The 19,154-nt window shown below is 54.1% G+C and overlaps 1 protein-coding gene across 1 annotated transcript in view; it reads right to left on the bottom strand.

Annotated features, from left to right (window-relative positions):
* Positions 1 to 19,154, bottom strand: part of ARAP1 (ArfGAP with RhoGAP domain, ankyrin repeat and PH domain 1) — a 123,023-nt gene that overhangs the window by 47,119 nt on the left and 56,750 nt on the right. The window contains exons 7-13 of the mRNA XM_077344153.1: positions 18,238 to 18,311; positions 17,062 to 17,174; positions 7,340 to 7,504; positions 5,603 to 5,672; positions 4,871 to 4,991; positions 3,796 to 4,001; positions 1,643 to 1,749 (exon numbers count right to left, since the gene is read on the bottom strand). Coding sequence (XP_077200268.1) covers positions 1,643 to 1,749; positions 3,796 to 4,001; positions 4,871 to 4,991; positions 5,603 to 5,672; positions 7,340 to 7,504; positions 17,062 to 17,174; positions 18,238 to 18,311 — 856 coding nt within the window. The remainder of the gene's footprint in view (positions 1 to 1,642; positions 1,750 to 3,795; positions 4,002 to 4,870; positions 4,992 to 5,602; positions 5,673 to 7,339; positions 7,505 to 17,061; positions 17,175 to 18,237; positions 18,312 to 19,154) is intronic.

The raw sequence follows: 19,154 nt of genomic DNA, 5'->3' as shown, positions 1-19,154 counted from the left end.
AGATCAATAAAGATCAATTCTGGGAATAAGATGGAAAGAATAAGATATAAAAGGACAACAAAGGGGGTTCCTCAGTGGAACAGGCTTCCTCGAGAGGTGGTGGGTTCTCCATCTTGGGAGATTTTTAAGCAGAGGCTGGAGAGCCATCTGACGGAGAGGCTGATTCTGTGAAGGCTCAAGGGGGTGGCAGGTGACAGTGGGTGAGCAAGAGGGTTGAGAGTGTCCTGCACAATGCAGGGGGTTGGACTAGATGACCCAGGAGGTCCCTTCCAACTCTATGATTCTATGATTCTGTGATTCTATGATTCTATGACTAGATGGCCTGTATGGCCCCTTCCAACTCTATGATTCTATGATTCTATGATTCTATGATTCTATGATTCTATGATTCTATGATTCTATGATTCTATGATTCTATGATTCTATGATTCTATGATTCTATGATTCTATGATTCTATGATTCTATGATTCTATGATTCTGGCGGGCAGGATAGAGGTTTATACAATCATGCACGGGGTGGGTTTGAGACCACAGACAGAGAGCCATTATTCTCCTTCTCCCAAACTACTAGAACTTTTTTACTGATTTATTTGTTTCTTGCTCCTGGGCCAGCCGTCTTGTGGCAGTTAACGACAATGTTTAAAACAGAGCAAGCTAAAACGGTTAAAGCCAATCCCCCAACCCACCCACCGCAGCACCCCTACCATAGGTGGATCTCTTGGGGTTGGAGCCAGAAGTTGGTACTTAGAGGAGGGGCCCAAGCTCTTCCCTTGTCCCAACCCCAACCAAACGCCTGGTAGAAGAGCTCCGTCTTACAGGCCCCGAGGAACTGTGTAAATCCGGCCAGGGCTTAGCAGCTCTTCTGGGAGCTCCTTCCACCAGGCAGGGGCTAAGGCCAACAAGGCCCTGGCCCTGTATGAGGCCAGAGACACTTCTTGCAGACCAGAGATTTCCAACCTCCAAGGGGCATAAGGAGTTAGGGGGTCCCAAATGGCCTTGAAGGTCAAAGCCAGAACCTTGAACTGGATCCCATGGAGCTGATGGGCAGGAGGTTCAGGATGGGAGAAAGGAAATACACAGAGAGCGGTTCAAATGGGATATTCACTGCCAGAGGAGGTCACGATGGCCACAATAAATCTGCGATCCTGTACCTGTGCTGGTCTGACTGTGAATTGGGGAAGGATTGGGGATTATGCCGCTGTTTTTTGGATTTTTAGGGGGGTTTTAGGGGGTTAATGGTATTAGGGGGCTATGATTTATTTTAATTGGCGTTTTTCATTTGTCTTGTGTTACCCGCCATGAGCCTTCGGGGAGTGGTGGGATAAAAATCTAAATAATAAATAAATAAATAACATTTATCCTCCTAATATCCTCCTTGTGGCCACCCCCTTGTGGCATTTTCAAGGCAAGAGGCGTCCAGTGGTGGCTTGCCGTGGCCTGCCTTCGTGGCAACCAACAGCTTAAGAACAGTCCGAGATGAAAAGGACCGTGAGTGACGGGACGTCATAGAGAAAAGCGTGTGCGGACACGGCATAGATAGCCGGTCGTTGCCAAGTCTGGTCTATGCTGCAGCTGGCCCATGGGAAGGCGTGAAGTTGGGGAGGGGACCTCCCTTCCCAGGAGTCCCCCCCCCCATCTCACCTGAAGATTCGGTAGGGTGTGGTCAAGTCAAAGCCCCGGCGGTCGACCTCCTTGACGTTCCCCACGTTCATCTCGATGTAGGTGATGCCGATCCCCAGACGAAATTCCTGAGACCAGCAAAAGATTTATGAGAACGTCAGGAAGGGCTGCTTCTCTGAAGGCTCCCGGGAAGGAGGAAAGGTCATACGGCTCCCTTCCCCTCCGTTTGCATCAGGGGCATGTCCAGGAAGGGAGCTTAACTCTTCAGCCCCTTGCTCCTTCCCTCAATTTCGGATTGCTGTGGAATTCCCAATAGCTCTTGAGGAGTATAACACCAACCAGTAGACAGAGTCCTATCTATTCAACTCTATCTACTGAAGAAGAAGAGCTGGTTTTTATACCTTGCCTTTCATTACCTGAAGGCATCTCCAAGCCGCTTACAATGCCCTTCCCTTCCTCTCCCAACAGACACCCCGTGGGGCTGAGAGAGCTCTGACAGGACTGCTTTGTGAGAACAGCACTATCAGGGCTGTGACAAGCCCAAGGTCACCCAACTGGCTGGATGTGGAGGAGCGGGGAATCAAACCCAGCTTGCCAGATTAGAACGAATACACTCTCAGCCACTACACCATGCTGTTTGGTGTTCTGTACACCCAGCGTTATTGGAAATTTGACCTCTGAGAAAGGCTGTAGAGGTCAAAATGCGTCCGGTTTCATCTGGTGCCTAGGACATACTCCTCCACCCGGAATGCTTGCAAATTGTACAGATATTCAGACCCCTAATTTTTAAAATATGTGCACACTATATAATATTTAAGGTGTTACTTTGTTTTATTTAGATTCATGAGTCCCATCCCCTGCTCAATGCAGGATCAGCCTCAAGAATCGATTTGCTGTAGCTTGGCCCTCTTGAAAAAAATGGAATATTTTGGGTTGAGTTTGTTTTGTTGTTTGCTAAGGAATCGATCCATCCACCACCACTGAGTTAAGTTTTCAAACAAACAGGAAACAATGAAAGCTTCTTGCCCATTGTTCTGTCCAGTGGAAGTCACACCAATGCAATCACTGCCAAAACCAAGAGGCACACAATGAAATGTCTAGGTGCCATGGTGACCGCGCGCCTGGGATTTGACATGCCCTGCTTTAGGAAGCAACACCTAAGCAGGTCTGCTGAGAAATCATTGCCATGTTCTTCAGCAGGACTTGCTCCAGAAATGCATTCTTGGGACTGTCAAATTAAAATGCAAATACCAGAGTGGAACAACTGGTTTCAGAGAAGGAAGTGTAGGAGTCAAAAGCTGAAGGCCTGTGAAGAAATGCATTTTTTTTTCCTTTGGAGGTTTGAAATGAGCAAAACCATCGTAGAGTTTTAAAAGTTTTCTTTCCCCTCTCTGGGCACAATGCAGGGCTATTCTGGGGCAGGGCTGCTCTGTCTTCTTCGGGTTTGGGGGGCAAGAGTGGGAGGTTTTCTGGAGTTCTGGCCCTGCTAGTGGACCTCTTGGTGGCCCCTGGGTTTGGGCCCCTGAGTGACACAGAGTGTTGGCCTGGGTGGGCCACTGGCCTGCCCCAACAGGGCTTCTCCTATGTTTTCTTAAGTTCAGTTTGGTTTGGGACATCCCATCCAGGGTGGTGCAGTGAACAGAGTGGCAGACGTAGAAGGTTTTATACCCCATTTATCTCTACTTTTAGGAGTCCCAACATGGCTTTCAATCTCCTTCCGTTCCTCTCCTTGCAACAAACATCTTGCAAGGTAAGTGCAGCTGAGAGAGCTCTGAGAGAACTGGGACTGGCCCAAGGCTACCTGGCAGGCTGCACATGGAGGAGGAGTGGAGAATCAAAGGGGGGGTCTCCAAATTAGAGTCTGCTGCTCTTAATCACCATACCACACCAGCTCTTAGGTGACCCAGGTTCAACCCCCTGCATCTATCATACCATAGAAATTCCTTGGATAACCTTGGACCTGTCACAAGATTTCAGCCTGGCCTGCCTCACAGGGTTGTTGCTGTGAGAAAGTAGAAGAGGAACGGATGGCATTTGGAATACCAGCTGGGGAAGAAAAGAGAGGAACCAGCAAATGCAAAGGCCTGCCTCTAATGCTGACCGCAAAGGATGGAGAGCTCCAAACCTCCTCAGGTTAGTCCTCAGATGCGGGAGGTCCCTTGGCGCACACCCACCTCTGTGTTCTTGTAGAGGAAGACCTTGTCCCCGGCCACGGCCACAAAGAGCTTCTGCTTAAAGCCCCGCAGCTCCAGCAGGCCACATTTGTCCGTGGAGTCCAAGCTGCCCTGTGACCTGTGCAGGACGGAGAGGCGACCGAGGCACTTGGATTTCCACTCGTCCCCCGTCCTCTGAAGGGCCCCCATCCACTCGTTCCGCTCAGCTGCAGGAGAGAAGGCGGTCCTCAGTGAGCCCGATCCTCATCTGAAGCTCCGTCATCCATGAATAGGATTTGAAACCGTTTTGGTCTATTGGTCAATCAGACGTCATTGATTGCATTCTGCCTTTGGTTGTACACTGCCCTGAGCCAGTCTCGCTAGGAGGGTGGCATAAATATCGAATGAAATAAATACGTCTGTGGGATCCTCCTACCAAAATCCTTTCCCCTGAAAACTATAAGGAGGAGGAGTCCTCATAGAATCTCAGAACTTGATGGAGTCCAAGAGGCCATCTAGTCCAACCCCAGGCTCGGTGCAGGATTGACCAAAAGCAGCCCTGACAAGTGCTCATCCAGCCACCACTTGACAACTGCCGGGGAGGAGGGAATCACCACCTCCCAGGGCAATCCATTCAGCTGCTCAACTACTCTTGTCTGTAAAAATTATATATATTCCATAGTATCTACCTCAAATTAGAATCCCTTCTTGCAAGTCCTCTCGTCTGTGGCCAACAATGAATAGCTCCCTGCTTTCCTCCAAGGGACAGCCCTCCAAAGGCCCCCTTCCCTCCTCTCTGCCCCGTTGCTGGCCCTCCCGAGGAACTGGCTGGCCCCTGAGGGACAGAATGCCAGGCTGGACGGACCCCTGGTTTGGTCCAGCGGGGCTCTTCTTTCATTCTTTACACCTTGGCCCCTTCTGAGGCTCCACCCCCTCCCAAGCCCCGCCCTCCCCAGGCTCCACCCCAAAACCTCCAGGCATTTCCCGACCCAGAGCTGGCAACCGGAACGGAAAGAGTCACGAAGGAATAAAACCTTGTTGAGGCCAAAGCCTCTGGTCTGCTTTGGCTGGAGGGGCTCGAGGAAAAGAGACCCACCGTCGTTCTCCGCCCGGAAGGCGAAAGTCCGGTTGTTGGTGATCACCTCGAATTTCTGGTCCCCAATGCTGCTCACCCGCGTGATCGAGGCCACAGGGATCAGCCGCTTGGAGTAAATGTCCTGGGGGGGAACGGAAGAAGGCGCCTGTGGGCATGCAGGATGCAGCTACGCTCAGACCCCCCCTTCCTGACGGCTGCCGGAGAACCACTGCGGGACCCTGAGTAGGGGGGTTCCTTAAGATGGTGGCAAGGCTTGCTTTTTTTGAAAGAACATTATTCACAAGCCGGCAAAGGCTGAGAGCAGCGGCATAGAAACTGAATGAATGAATGAATGAATGAATGAGTGAATGAATGAATGAATGAATGAGTGAATGAGTGAATGAATGAGTGAATGAATGAGTGAATGAATGAGTGAATGAGTGAATGAATGAATGAATGAGTGAATGAATGAGTGAATGAGTGAATGAGTGAATGAATGAGTGAATGAGTGAATGAATGAGTGAATGAATGAATGAGTGAATGAGTGAGTGAATGAGTGAATGAATGAAATTTATACTCTGCCTTTGTTCCTGAGACTCAAAGGGTAAGAGGAAACAGCATGATGCTTTGCAGGTAGGGAAATATTCTGCGCAAGAGGCCGGAGGGGTGGGGAGCCAGGACCAGGGCTTGACATGGGGACCCACGGAGGAAGCAGACCACTTTCTTCAGATCCCCCCCCCCTTCCCAGCTCACCTTTTCGCTGTCAAAGTATCGGAGGTAGTCACTGTCCAGCTTCACCCAGCGCTTCTGATAGATGTAGGACCTGGGCAACGGAGGCACGAAAGAACTGTTAATTTCTGCATTTGGCGAACGGGTGACGGAGTGGGGAGATGGGGGGTCCTCACTGCTTCAGAGAGCACCCAGAGGGGCAAACTGGAGGCCAATGACTAACTGATCTTGCCTTTTGCTGTGGTTTTGTTCACCTGTAGGCCTTAGCCAGTTTCTTTGGCTCGGTCTTGTGATGCCTTTATGCTCTTTTGCTTTGCTGACCCCAATTAACTATGTTGTAAGTTCTCACAGAACTTTCCCCCTGACATCTCCCTGGCCTGACCTCAGTTGCTGAGGGGATCTACTTGGAATGCTGCAGCGTCTAGAAATGATTGCGCAAACTTTAGTGCGGGAGTGCGGCTGGCGAGATCTTTTGCACCTAGCAAGTAACTTGCGCATCAGATTCAAATAGGGGAGAGCAGGGGCAGGTGACCATCCAGGTACGCGAGATTAATTCAAATCATCTTCAGCAAGGAAATCCTTGCTCTGCTTTGCCCTCCCTTCTGCGGTACTTTATGGCAGATTTCTTCGCATCCCTGTGCACCTGAGACGCTGTCTCTGTTCTGGCAACACAGTGGAAACAATATCCCATATTTTGTACTTTAAGCGAGGAAGAGAGAAAACAGTTAATTATGCCTCTCCTTACGGCAGTGGTTCTCAACCTGGGGGTCGGAACCCCTTTGGGGGTTGAACAACCCTTTCACAGGGGTCTCAGCAGGGCAAGCAGGTTGGGCGGGGAGTCGCTGTCCACACAACAGCCTTGTGGGGTAGATCGAGAGAGTGTTCTTCTGTCTGGAGCAGCGGAAAAGAGCGAGATCAGCATGACAGGACAAGAGGCAGCGCTGAACTGAGAGACTCCAGTAAAAAAAACACAATTTCTAGGCAGTCATGAACCATGGATCTTCATTCCATTGGTCAGTTTTGCCTAATTTTGCCTAATTTTATGGTTGGGGGTCACCACAACATGAGGAACGGTATTAAAGGGTCCCGGCATTAGGAAGGTTGAGAAGCACTGCCTTATGGGCTTTAATCCCCCAGAACGTTTCCTGATTTATGCAGAGGATTTATTGTTGAAATACCTACTGGATGGTCGGTGGAATGAGGTTTTGCACGCAGTATCAAAGTGTTGCTACATAGTGATTTGTAAACAGAAATCACTTTTAAACAACCTGAGTAGTAGCTAATGATTGTGTACTTCTTATAGTTATGATCTAGTGTTTTATACATCCGTTGTCTTGGGTATTTTACATTTGTTCTTATAATTATGAGGTAGTTCTTAGTTCCTATAAATGTGTATGTGTGTGTGTGTTACTGTGCATGAAATTTACTAAGAAGAGGTATGGTGTCATTTTCAACAGTAAACCAAAATTTTAATTTGCTTATTATTAGTATGATATGTTAGAATCTCACTGATCGATGACCACATCAATAAATTGATTGCTCCTCTTCTCCTAATTCCCTTAATAAAGAGATTTATTTTGCACCAAAGAGTCTGCTTCTTGGAAACTCACTGGGACCAGACAAGAAGGAAGAAATCCGACTTCCTCTGCATTTATACCCTACTCAGGGTGGCTTAAGAGTTATAGGCAAAATGTTACCAATTTAAAAAATTCTGAAAAAGTGGTGCTTTTTCCGTGGGGTGCAGGAGGAAGCATTGCTCACCCTTGGGGGGGATTCTTATCCAGCCATCCCGCTTTGATGACCGGTGAGCAATGGCTCAACACGTCGGCCCCATCCATGACGTCACTGTGGAAGTTCAAGATACCGAAGGGGAAAGCACTGCCCGGACAGGGAGAGTTCAGCCCACAGCCATTCCAGTGGTTGTTGCTGGGGAGGGAGAAGAAAATGCAGGGGAGAGAATCCATCAACAGCTGCACACCTCAAAAGAACACGCAGGTCAATTAAGGCAGGGGTAGCCAACCTGTGGTCCTCCAGATGTCCATGGACTACAATTCCCATGAGCCCCTGCCAGCGTTTGCTGGCAGGGGCTCATGGGAATTGTAGTCCATGGACATCTGGAGGACCACAGGTTGACTACCCCTGAATTAAGACTTTAAAAACAAGTCTTAGCCAGGCCCTCCATAAAAACTCCTGCTGATGCTCATGTATTTATCTCATTTATTTAAATCCAGATTTATATAACTCCCTTCCCAAGCGTGGGCTAGAGGTGGTTTACAACACAATAAATACAATAAAAACATTCAACATAAAACCCTAACACAATAGCAATTGGAATGTTAACATGGGACATCATAAAAAACCCTAAACCCAGCTTCCGTTCAGAAGGAGGGCTGAACAAGTCTCGAGTCCTCATCGATGTGGAAGAAAAATTCAGGACACCTGAGGCATTTCTTGAAATAACTTCATTTCAGGTAGATTCAAGTGGGTGGTCTGACGCGCCCGAAAAGAGTCTGTTTCACTTTATCTGAAGGAATATTCTTGCTCATGACTAGATGACCCATGAGGTCCCTTCTAATTCTATTATTCTGTGATTCTATTAAAGCCTATTCCTTGAGTAAAACTCCTCTGGTCTTTAAAGGTGAAACTCTAGTTTCATGTAGTGGAAAAGCAAGATTCAAGTCCAGCGGCACCTGAAAGACCAACAAAATTTTCGTGGTGGAAGATTTTGAGACTGGACCCTCCCTCTGTCAGAAAGGGACCACCAACTCCGCAACTCTTGTTGGCCTTTAAAACTGCAAATCTGGTTGGCCTTTACAGTTGTAGGGGACCTACAGCTAACTCTCAGAACAACTTAAAGTCACACAGCGAGAGGAGAAAAGACTTACTTGTTTTGAAATATGGCCCTCGGCCTCTCTCTGGCTTCTCTGATCCCTGCCAGAAGGCAAGCACCAGCAAATACAGACAAATGGGACGGTTTGTTGGGTCTACAATTAGAGAAAGGCTTGGGGGAGTTTTGGCTGCTACCTGGTTCTTACTCAGCTTGCAAGCGCAGGGCCTCCCTATGGGTGGCAATTCCAAACAGCCGAGGTGCCTTTTGGTCTGAACTTTTATTATTTATTTATTCATTTATTTAGATTTCCATACCACCCTTCCCTACGGAATATTATAATGATGCAATAAATAACCATCGTAGCATAACATGGCATAACATGATCATAACATAGTCAAACTGCGGCCCTCCAGATGTCCACGGACTACAATTCCCACAAGCCCCTGCCAGCATTTGCTGGCAGGGGCTCGTGGGAATTGTAGTCCGTGGACATCTGGAGGGCCGCAGTTTGACTACCCCTGACACAGAGGGAGAAAGACAGACAGAGACTTTTTATCTTTAGTTTATTCTGTATACATTTTGAAAAAAAAATTGTTAGTAGCCTTGGGATAGGTTCTTTCTCTAATTGCAGAAGGTAAGCGCCAGCATCTGGCTCAAGGTGAGGCCCAGCTGTGGCCCCCTCGGTCCCTCTACGGCTGCTAAAAACCCATCTGCAGTTTAGCTGTTCTTAAGAAGGATCCCACTTCCAGTCCAGGTTGCGTCTCCGTCAAGCAGTTCGAGAGCCGGTTAAAAGTTTACTCATTCACCAGATTTGACTCCCACCCCTCCGTTCATGCTAGAAAACAATAGTTTTAAAAAGTTCAACCCAAACGGCACCTCGGCTGTTTGGAATCGCCACCCGAAGGGAAGCCCTGCGCTTGCAAGCTGAATAAGAACCAGGTAGCAAGCCTTTCCACCAGCTCAGCTTTCAGGCAGCTCCAGCCCCACCCAAACAAGGGGGGGGGGGGTTTGGCACTGAGGGCATAAAACAAAACAGGGGGGAGAAAGACAAAACCTGGAAACTGAACCAGTCGAGGTTTAATGGGGCATTCTGCTTTGAATCCCGACCGACCGGGGAGAAAAGCAAGAGAGAGAGAAGAAGGTGAGAACGCAGGGGTGTCTCTGCCTCCCAGCAAGGGAGTCCAGCCATGTGCAAGAGACGAAGAGGAACCCGCTGAGGGTGCTGCTTGCCAGATTGCACTGGGAGGAATTTGATGCCCCGGGCAGCCACACATGACCTCCAGACGGATGCAAGATATTCAGAAAGTGAGACAGAAAACCACAGCATTGTCTATTCTCCTCTCGCCAGATAAAGAAAGACGATAAACTAAATGAAGGTTGTGCAGAACACAAGGTAACTTCCATTGCGTACGTAATACTGGGGCGGTTTTTTTTCCCCATTTTTGTGTTGCTCTTGATTTCTGTTTATTCTCATTTCAAAGGGCAGCTGTGTCAGCCTGAAGCAACAGAATAAAGTCCAAGCCCAGCGACCAGGTTTAATTCCAGGTAGAAGCTTCCATGGGCAGGCCACCCTTCTTCAGGCGAAAGCTCATCCCCAGAATTAAACCTCGCTGGGCTTAAAGGGTCCGAGTCCTGGAGCACTTGAAAAACCAGCAAGATGATCCGTAGATGAGCTTCCGAGGGTCAAAGCGCCCTTGGTCAGAGGCTTTGTCAAGAGTTTTGCTCTCAAAAGCTCATACTCGAAAAATCGGGTTTGTCTCTAAGGTAGGACCGGACTCCCTCCAACAGAGATGCTCATAAGATTTCAGAACTAGGATTTCCACCTGGACTAAAATGGGCAAACGGACTCCCGAGGAGCTAGCCTCCATCACTGAAAGCAAATCTATATTTCCGGTTAGCAGCTGCTGGGACACATGAACACTCCGTCCCACCTACGAGCTGCAGGTCTGTTGAAATAAACCTCCGATTTCCCCTAATCCCAAACACCTTCTGCCCTCAAACCCCATTCCATCTCAGGATCCCGACCTGAGCTACCCGGGGGTCTCCCACCCTAATACCAACCAAGGCCGACCCTGCTTAGCTTCTGAGATCTGATGAGATACGATTAACTTGGGCCATTCAGGCCAAGGCAGGCAGGCCGAAGGCCTCCCTAAGTAAGGTCTCCTCTGCCTCCCTGGACCCATCCTAATTTGAACTGCAGATGCCCCTCACAGAGCTGCAGAACCAGCTTGATTTCCCGTCAGGGTCTGGGCTTGTACCCTTTGGAAAATCCCTCCGCAGACAGGCAGATCCTCTATCTAGCAAGGAAGAGGAAGAGACTGGAGGGGGGCTGCTCCTTCTGTGGGCTCATGCAGCTCCAAACCCCCTTGGGTAGGGGCGTCAAGCCCTGACTGCAGTTGGACCCCACCCTCAATTGCTGCTGACCAGCTGGCCGGTGGGTGGACTGACTGGCAACCAAGAGAGGCCTGGCCCACCCAGCATAGCAACAACATCTCCATGTCTTTGGCAGTCTGTCGTGGTTCGGTCCTTGGTGGCTTGGGAACCGGACCGAACCCCGCCATCAGAGGCGCCCGCGATCACGGAGGTAGGGCATGGTGATCATAGGCAAGCCGGCAGCTGGGCGCCCCACCCGATCGTTGAGGTGGCAATGGCCGCTAAAGAACCTCAATGTCCCCCTCCACCTTTTGACAAGGGCCCGGAGATGGCCCTTTGTTCCAGGAAAATGGGCCATCAGGAACCCCGGAAAACCTCGCATATGTGCATGAGTCATGATTGTATCAGCATGTTCCCTCCGCAAGTACTGGGTGGGGCAATACAGCCTAAGGAGGTGGGTTTTGTATAAAAGGGAGCTTCCACCTGGAGTTCGGTGGAAGCTCTTACTCCATACCAGCGGACTCCACGTTGCTGAAATAAAGCTTGTTCCTGTTGTATCGTTCACCAGGCCTGGCGTGACGTTTTCTTCAAAGGGGCACCCTGTTTTTTCAGTTAGCAAGCGGGTCCCCGACATCGTAAGAGCTTCCCACCGAACTCCAGGGTCGGCATCGCATCCGAGCGCTTATCGGGACGGATCCAGAGATGGCGTTTTCAAGCAACGGGGCGGTCTCGACCCCCACGAACCCCGGGAACATGAGTTTAATGTCCCCGGGAGATTTCCTCCGAAAATCGGGGGGCCAGGAGCAGCTGTCCGGGACCCCGAGACCCTCGGCAGCGGCGGCCAAGGGAAGGCGCCGGGCCATGGGGTTCCCAAGCACGGCGGGGAGCGCGCCGAGGTCTGGGGGGTTGGCCCCAACCTGGGACACCCAGCTGAGGCAGGCGCTTCGCCCGGTAAGACCTGAGGAATCCCTAGAGGACCTGCGGCGGGCCATGGCGGACTTGGCCAAGCGCTTGCAGGCAGCTGAAGCCCGTGAGCAAGCTCGGGCCGGGCCCGGAGGGACTGGTAATACAACGGCGGAAGGGATCGCGTCGAGTGAGGACGTCTCCAGCGACGAGGACGAGCCCGGCACTGGTGAGCGGGCCCCGGACCCCGACCCGGAGCAGTTTTCAGTCCCGAGTAGGCGAGACGGCCAGCGGAGAGGCGAGACAGCAGAGGATCTCGGGGGAGCGGGTGAGCCGACGGGGCGGCGAGAGCCGGACCAACGCAGGAGCGACGTGCAAGGCAGGGAGCGGCACGGCGTCGTTGGGCAAGTTGGTAGCCGGTGGAGCGGAGCAGGACGAGACGGCGGACGCCGAGAATCCCGGATCCGGAGGGGGTCGGACTACTCTCCAAAACGTTCCCCCCCAGAGCTTAAGGCGCGTTTCGACGGGACGCCGGACGACCTCCCGCAGTTCCTCCTCCACGCGCTGACGCATGCCCGGAGGTATGGAGACCGGTATGAGGACTCCGAGGACTTGGTCTGGGGGGTGGCCTCGTGTCTCCAGGGCAAGGCGGGTCAGTGGTACCTAGGGTTGGCCGAGCGCGGCGACCCGGCAACTCGGGACCTGCAGGACTTCGTGGTCGCGCTCCGCCGACGATTCCAGGACCCCCAGGCTGAGGACAAGGCAAAGAGTCGGATCAAGGGACTTCGGCAGGGTACTAGGGGGGTTATGGACTATATAGACATTTTCCGGAGGGAAGCAGGCAAGGTGTTCTCCTGGAACGAGGAGACCCAAATCGAGTACTTCCGGGAGGGCCTTAACCCGAAGCTCAGGGAATGGGCCGTGATCAAGGGGACGGAAGAAGATCTGTCTACACTGGAGGGGTGGTGTTTTGTGGTCGCCAAGCTGGAAGCCAGCCTGGGTTGGGCCGCCGCACCCCCCCGGGAGGCCAAAGGCGGGTCAGCCGAGGCGCCGAGACCGGGCCCCGACAACTCTCGCCCCAAACGACCCCCGAACCCCGAGCGGGAAAGGAGACGCCGGGAAGGTCTGTGCCTGAAATGCGGGGGGTCAGGACATTTCGCAGCAGCGTGCCAACGGCAAGGGGGGGAGGACCGCGGGCTCTCCCAGGGGGGAGGTGCGACACGCCCCCAGCAGGCACGCCGGGCGGAGGACCTCCGCAACGAACCGGGAAGCGCCCAGGCGACGGGAAACGGCCAGGACCTGCTGTAGACGGCGCCGGGCAGCAGGTCCCGCGGTGCGAGGGAAAACCCCTACAGCATGAGGCGCGACCTCCGAACGTGGTAATTTTAGAGCTCCGGAACCCGGAGAACGGACTAAGTTGGGTGGGGGAGGCTCTTTTGGACTCTGGATGCGACCACAGCATGGTCCACCCCCAGATAGCCCGGGCTTTGGGGCTACCGAAGCGCATTCGGAAGGTTCCCCTGGTTTTCGTCCAGATGGACGGCAGCCCGATTCAGGGGGGACCTTTCGGGGAGGAGGTGGGTCCTATCGCCATCCACATAGGGGACCACCAAGAGCTGCGGTGGCTGATCCAGGTCCCCGTAGCGGGATATCGGGCGGTGTTGGGCCTGGATTGGCTGAAGGAACACAACCCCGTGGTGGACTGGCGGGCGGGGACCCTGAAGTTCGACTTGACGGTGGGTGCACGGCATCGGGTCCCCCACGAGAATTCCAGCCACAAGAGGACGGCGGCGCGTCCCAGGGGAGCGGCGGCGGCGCAGCAGGAGAAACCAGAGCCCGAGGTCCCGCCAGAGTACCGAGACCTCGCAGCCGTTTTCAGCGAGCGGGAAGCGGACGAGCTACCCCCACACCGCCGCACGGACTGCGCTATCAACATCCCAGAGGGGGCGGTACTACCCAAAGGGCGCATCTACAAGATGAGTGAGGGTGAGCTCAAGGACCTCCGGGAGTTTTTGGGTAAAAATCTGGCCCGAGGTTTCATCCGGCCCGCTTCCAGTCCCATGGGAGCTCCAGTCTTGTTCGTCCGGAAAAAGGATGGGTCCCGACGGCTGTGCCAGGACTACCGGGGCCTCAACGCCATCGCAGCGGGGAACGCTTACCCCCTCCCGCTGATCCCGGATTTGCTGGCCCGGCTGGGCAAAGGGACTCTGTTCACTAAGCTGGACCTAAGGGAGTCGTACTACCGGGTACGCATCCGGGAGGGGGATGAGTGGAAAACAGCGTTTAACTGTCAATTGGGACAATTCGAATTTAAAGTGATGCCGTTCGGTTTAAGCGGGGCACCTGGGGTTTTCATGAGTCTAATTAATGAGGTGTTGCAGGACCTTCTGTTTCAGGGGGTGGTTGTTTATTTGGATGACGTCCTGATCTACAGCCAAGATCCCCAAGAGCACGTGACCCTGGTGAGGGAGGTGTTAAAGCGCCTGCTGGCAAACCACCTATACGTGAAGCTGGCTAAGTGCGAATTCCACCGTCCCTCCCTGGACTATTTGGGCTACCGCATCTCAGCCCAGGGCATAGCTATGGACCCCGAGAAGGTGCAGGCGGTGCTGGCCTGGGAAAGGCCCCGCACCCGGAAACAGCTACAAAGCTTCCTGGGGTTTGCTAACTTTTTTAGAGGCTTCATCCCCAGATACTCCTCCGTAGTGGCTCCCCTCACGGACTTGCTAGGTACCAAGGGGAGAGGTCCTCGCGCCACGCGGCCCAGCGCAGCGCTCGGCTGGAATGAGAAATCGGAGGCAGCGTTCCTGGCCCTCAAGCAAGCTTTCGCGTCTGAGCCCACGCTACTGCACGTCGACCCAACCCAGCCGATGGTGGTACAAGTCGACGCCAGCGACGCAGCAGCCGGGGCGGTTCTCCTGCAGCGAGACAAGGCGGGACAGCTGAGGCCGGCGGCCTACCTCTCACGAAAATTCGCCGAAACGGAGCGGAACTGGTCTACCTGGGAGAAGGAGGCGTTTGCGATTAAGTTCGCCCTCACCGAATGGCGGCATTGGCTGGAGGAAACAGAGGAGCCGTTCGAGGTCTGGACAGATCACAAGAATCTGGAGGCGCTCCGGCAACCGCGATCCCTGAACGCCAAGCAGATGAGGTGGGCGGAGTTCTTTTCGCGGTACAATTTCAAGCTTGGTCACATCCCCGGCAAAGAAAATTTCCTCGCGGACGCCCTCTCCCGTCTGCCGCATTATGGGGAGGGGTACGCTCCCTGCACCAGGTCCGTGTTTGGTGAGGAGCAGCTGGGACGGGGGGTCGTCACTAGGCGTCGGGCCAGGGAGGAATGGGAGCCCGACCCGGCGACCGCCCCGCTCCGAGACCGCCTAGTGGCAGCCTACGGGACAGACGAGGAGCTGGCTGAGCTCCGGGACTCTTTGATTTTGGACTCCGGTCTCTGGCGGAGGGGGGAGGCTGTCTACGTCCCGGAAGGGCTACGACGGGAAGCCCTCAGCCTCTGCCACGATGCTAAGACCGCCGGGCACTTCGGTTTCGTAAAATCCTGGAAGTTGGCCCGGCGGCGGTTTTGGTGGCCCAGTCTGCGGCGGGACACAAAAGCTTACGTCAGTGGTTGTCCTGTCTGCCTGACCTGCAAGCCGGGGGTTGGCAAGCCGAAAGGTCTGCTGCACCCGCTCGAGGTCCCGACCCGGCCGTGGTCAGTGATCTCCATGGACTTTATAACAGACTTGCCTCCCAGCAAGGGGAAAACGGTGATCTGGGTGGTGGTAGATCTATTTTCCAAACAGGCCCATTTCATTCCTTGCGCCAGTGTCCCCAGTGCTTCACAATTGGCTCGGATGTTCCTGGATCACGTGTTCCGACTGCACGGGCTGCCGGACAAGGTGATTTCCGATCGGGGCTCACAATTCGTGTCCCGGTTTTGGCAAGCTTTCCTGCGCCTGTTAGACATCGAGCAAGGGCTGAGCTCCGCTTACCACCCCCAGACGGACGGGCAGACCGAGCGGGTTAATCAAGTACTGGAGCAGTACTTGCGGTGTTTCGGTTCCTATCATCAAGACACCTGGGTGCCCCTGCTCCCCCTGGCCGAGTTCGCGTACAACAACGCAGACCACAGCAGCACGGAGATGTCGCCTTTTGCCGTCGTCTACGGGACAGACCTGAGACACTTCCCGGAGCTTGGAGAGGTCCCCGCCCGGGAATCGGCCGACCTTCGCGAGTGGGGGAAGCGTGCCGGGAGCTGCTGGAAGTCGCTGCAGGAGCAGCTCCACAAAGTCAAGGCAGCGCAGAAAGAGGACGCCGACCGGAAGAGACGACCAGCTGAGGAGATCCGACCGGGGGATCGAGTTTACCTTTCCACCCGGAACCTACGGTTGAATTTGCCCAGCAAGAAGCTAGGCCCTCGGTTTTTGGGGCCTTTCGAGGTCTTGGCCCCGATCAACGAAGTTTCGGTCAAGCTCAAGCTCCCCAAGAACCTCCGGCACATCCATCCCGTCTTTCACGTGAGCCTTCTAAAAAAAACTCCGGACGGTGACGTTTGGCACCCCGTGTTTTCCCCGCCAGCGCCCGAGGTCCTGCCGGGGGGGGAGCACCACGAGGTGGCGGATATCCTGGACTCTAGACTCCACAGGGGGAAGTTGCAGTACCTCGTGGAATGGAAGGACTTCGCTTTGGGGGACCGGGAATGGGTCTGGGCAGCGGACGTCCTTGCGCCCCGACTCACTGAACGTTTCCACAAGCGGTATCCTGGCCGTCCCGGGGGGTTGGAGAATGGACCTTTGGGGGGGCAGAATGTCGTGGTTCGGTCCTTGGTGGCTTGGGAACCGGACCGAACCCCGCCATCAGAGGCGCCCGCGATCACGGAGGTAGGGCATGGTGATCATAGGCAAGCCGGCAGCTGGGCGCCCCACCCGATCGTTGAGGTGGCAATGGCCGCTAAAGAACCTCAATGTCCCCCTCCACCTTTTGACAAGGGCCCGGAGATGGCCCTTTGTTCCAGGAAAATGGGCCATCAGGAACCCCGGAAAACCTCGCATATGTGCATGAGTCATGATTGTATCAGCATGTTCCCTCCGCAAGTACTGGGTGGGGCAATACAGCCTAAGGAGGTGGGTTTTGTATAAAAGGGAGCTTCCACCTGGAGTTCGGTGGAAGCTCTTACTCCATACCAGCGGACTCCACGTTGCTGAAATAAAGCTTGTTCCTGTTGTATCGTTCACCAGGCCTGGCGTGACGTTTTCTTCAAAGGGGCACCCTGTTTTTTCAGTTAGCAAGCGGGTCCCCGACACAGTCCCAGGTTAAGACACCCACCCCTTGTACATCCACAGAGAGAGAGAGAGAAAGAGAGAGAGGAGAGAGTGGCCCTCACCTGGGAGGGGACTCCTCCTTAAAATAATCCTCGATCAACTCGTCCTCACTCAGGAGGCTGTTGAACCGAAGAGCCCGCCGAGACGAACCGTCGAGCGTGATCTGGATCCCTCCCTGCAGAGAGAGGGAATGAAGGGTTAACACAACGTAGGACTGCATCCCAGGCCGGGAACTTGGGTGTGACCCTTGACACCTCCCTAACTATGGAGGCTCAGGTCAAGAAGGTAGCCGGCCAGGCATATTTCCACCTTCGCCAGGCCCGGCTACCAGTATATAAAAGGTACGAAACAATAATGACAATAACTTTAAAATCGGCTACGGAATTCACAGGAGGCAGCCTTCTTATTAAATTTTAACGCATGCATCTATTTTACTGATGCCGTTTATTAAAATACACAGCGGCCCCCTTTGCAGGCAAGTGCAAGAGTTGTCTAGCTGACTCAGTGTGTCAGCCCTGGGATTGCGGGGGGGACGGGACGAAACTGTGGCTGTGTGAGAAAAGGAAGAAAACCTCCCTTGCAGAGGTGCCTTCCATATTTCCTCGCATGGATCGCCCCGGAGAAATGAAGCCCCTCCCCCCGTCACCCAACGCTCCAGCCTTGCCAGGTCCCTCGCAGAGATGGAAGGGAAGGGACCGGCTCTCCCCCAGGTGGGGACTTCTCTGCCCCTGCAACTCTGACGCTCACAAAACAGGATGTGGTTCAGCAGCAGACCCCTCTATTTTTAGCCCCTGGATCAGCCGTGCAAAGCTCCTTTTGAGAAGCCGGCAGCTTTTTCCCCCTTGGGGCAGGTTAGGAGAAAATGTGACCCAGGGGAGTGAAAACAAGGGCCCAAGAAGAGCCCAGCTGGACTAGAACAGGCTGGTCTGAGAGCATCAGAAGAGCCGGGCTGGAGAAGACCAGCAGCCCACGATGAACAGCCCTGCAGCAGGGGAGAAATCCCAGGTCCAGAGACCACTGGACCTTCACAGATTACCAATGAGACATCTGCTTCGAGGGATGCCAACCTCCAGGTAGCACCAGGAAATCTCCCACCATGTTGACTGATTTCCGGACAGCCAAGAGCAGCTTTCCTGGAGGGTGCAATCTAGGCCTTCTGTCCTGCTGGCTTCAAGGTCTCCTCCCAAAATCTCCAGGCAATTCCAACCCTGAGCTGGCGGCCATAGTGATAGACCCACCTTGTCAGTCATTTCTTCCGTGGGAGCGTCTACTTCCTCCTCAAACGGGGGATCCTCATAGTCTGAGTCACCATCTGGAGACACAAAAGCCAAGCAGAGTTGCTGCCCGTCCAAGGACCTCTACGGACTGAGAGGAAGCACAAGATGGCCCTTGCCCAGAACCCGCAACTGCACTGCCCACCAACCCTGCCCCAGGGCCTGAGCACCCCTGTGGGTGCCTTCCCACCACCTGCCCACGCCTGTCCTCGTCCAAAAGCTCATAAGAACACCAGGCCAATCGAGCTGGGTCGGACAAGGAAGGGCCAGCATCCTGCCTCACACAACAGCTGACCAGTTCCTCTGGAGGGCCAGTAACAGGGTAGAGAGGACAAAGCCTTACTATGAATGGCAGAAGAGTCCACTTGGTTAGGCCAGGGAGGGTCCCTCCAGTCCAGCCTCCCGTCTCACCCAGGGGCCAGCCAGTTCCTCTGCAGGGCCAGCCACAGGGCAGGGAGGCCAAGGCCTTCTTAAGGACCTCAGGAGAGCCCTGCTGGGTCAGGCCAGGGAGGGTCCCTCCAGTCCAGCCTGCCCTCTCCCCCAGGGGCCAGCCAGTTCCTCTGCAGGGCCAGCCACAGGGCAGAGAGGCCGAGGCCTTCCCCTGAGAAGACCCTCAGAGGAGCCCTGCTGGGTCAGGCCAGGGAGGGTCCCTCCAGTCCAGCCTCCCGTCTCACCCAGGGGCCAGCCAGTTCCTCTGCAGGGCCAGCCACAGGGCAGAGAGGCTGAGGCCTTCCCCTGAGAAGACCCTCAGAAGAGCCCTGCTGGGTCAGGCCAGGGAGGGTCCCTCCAGTCCAGCCTGCCCTCTCCCCCAGGGGCCAGCCAGTTCCTCTGCAGGGCCAGCCACAGGGCAGAGAGGCCGAGGCCCTCCCCTGAGAAGACCC

Source organism: Paroedura picta, chromosome 6 (genome assembly GCF_049243985.1).
Source record: "Paroedura picta isolate Pp20150507F chromosome 6, Ppicta_v3.0, whole genome shotgun sequence".
In the NCBI taxonomy this organism is placed as follows: domain Eukaryota; kingdom Metazoa; phylum Chordata; class Lepidosauria; order Squamata; family Gekkonidae; genus Paroedura; species Paroedura picta.
This window is presented reverse-complemented; position numbering and strand designations above follow the sequence as displayed.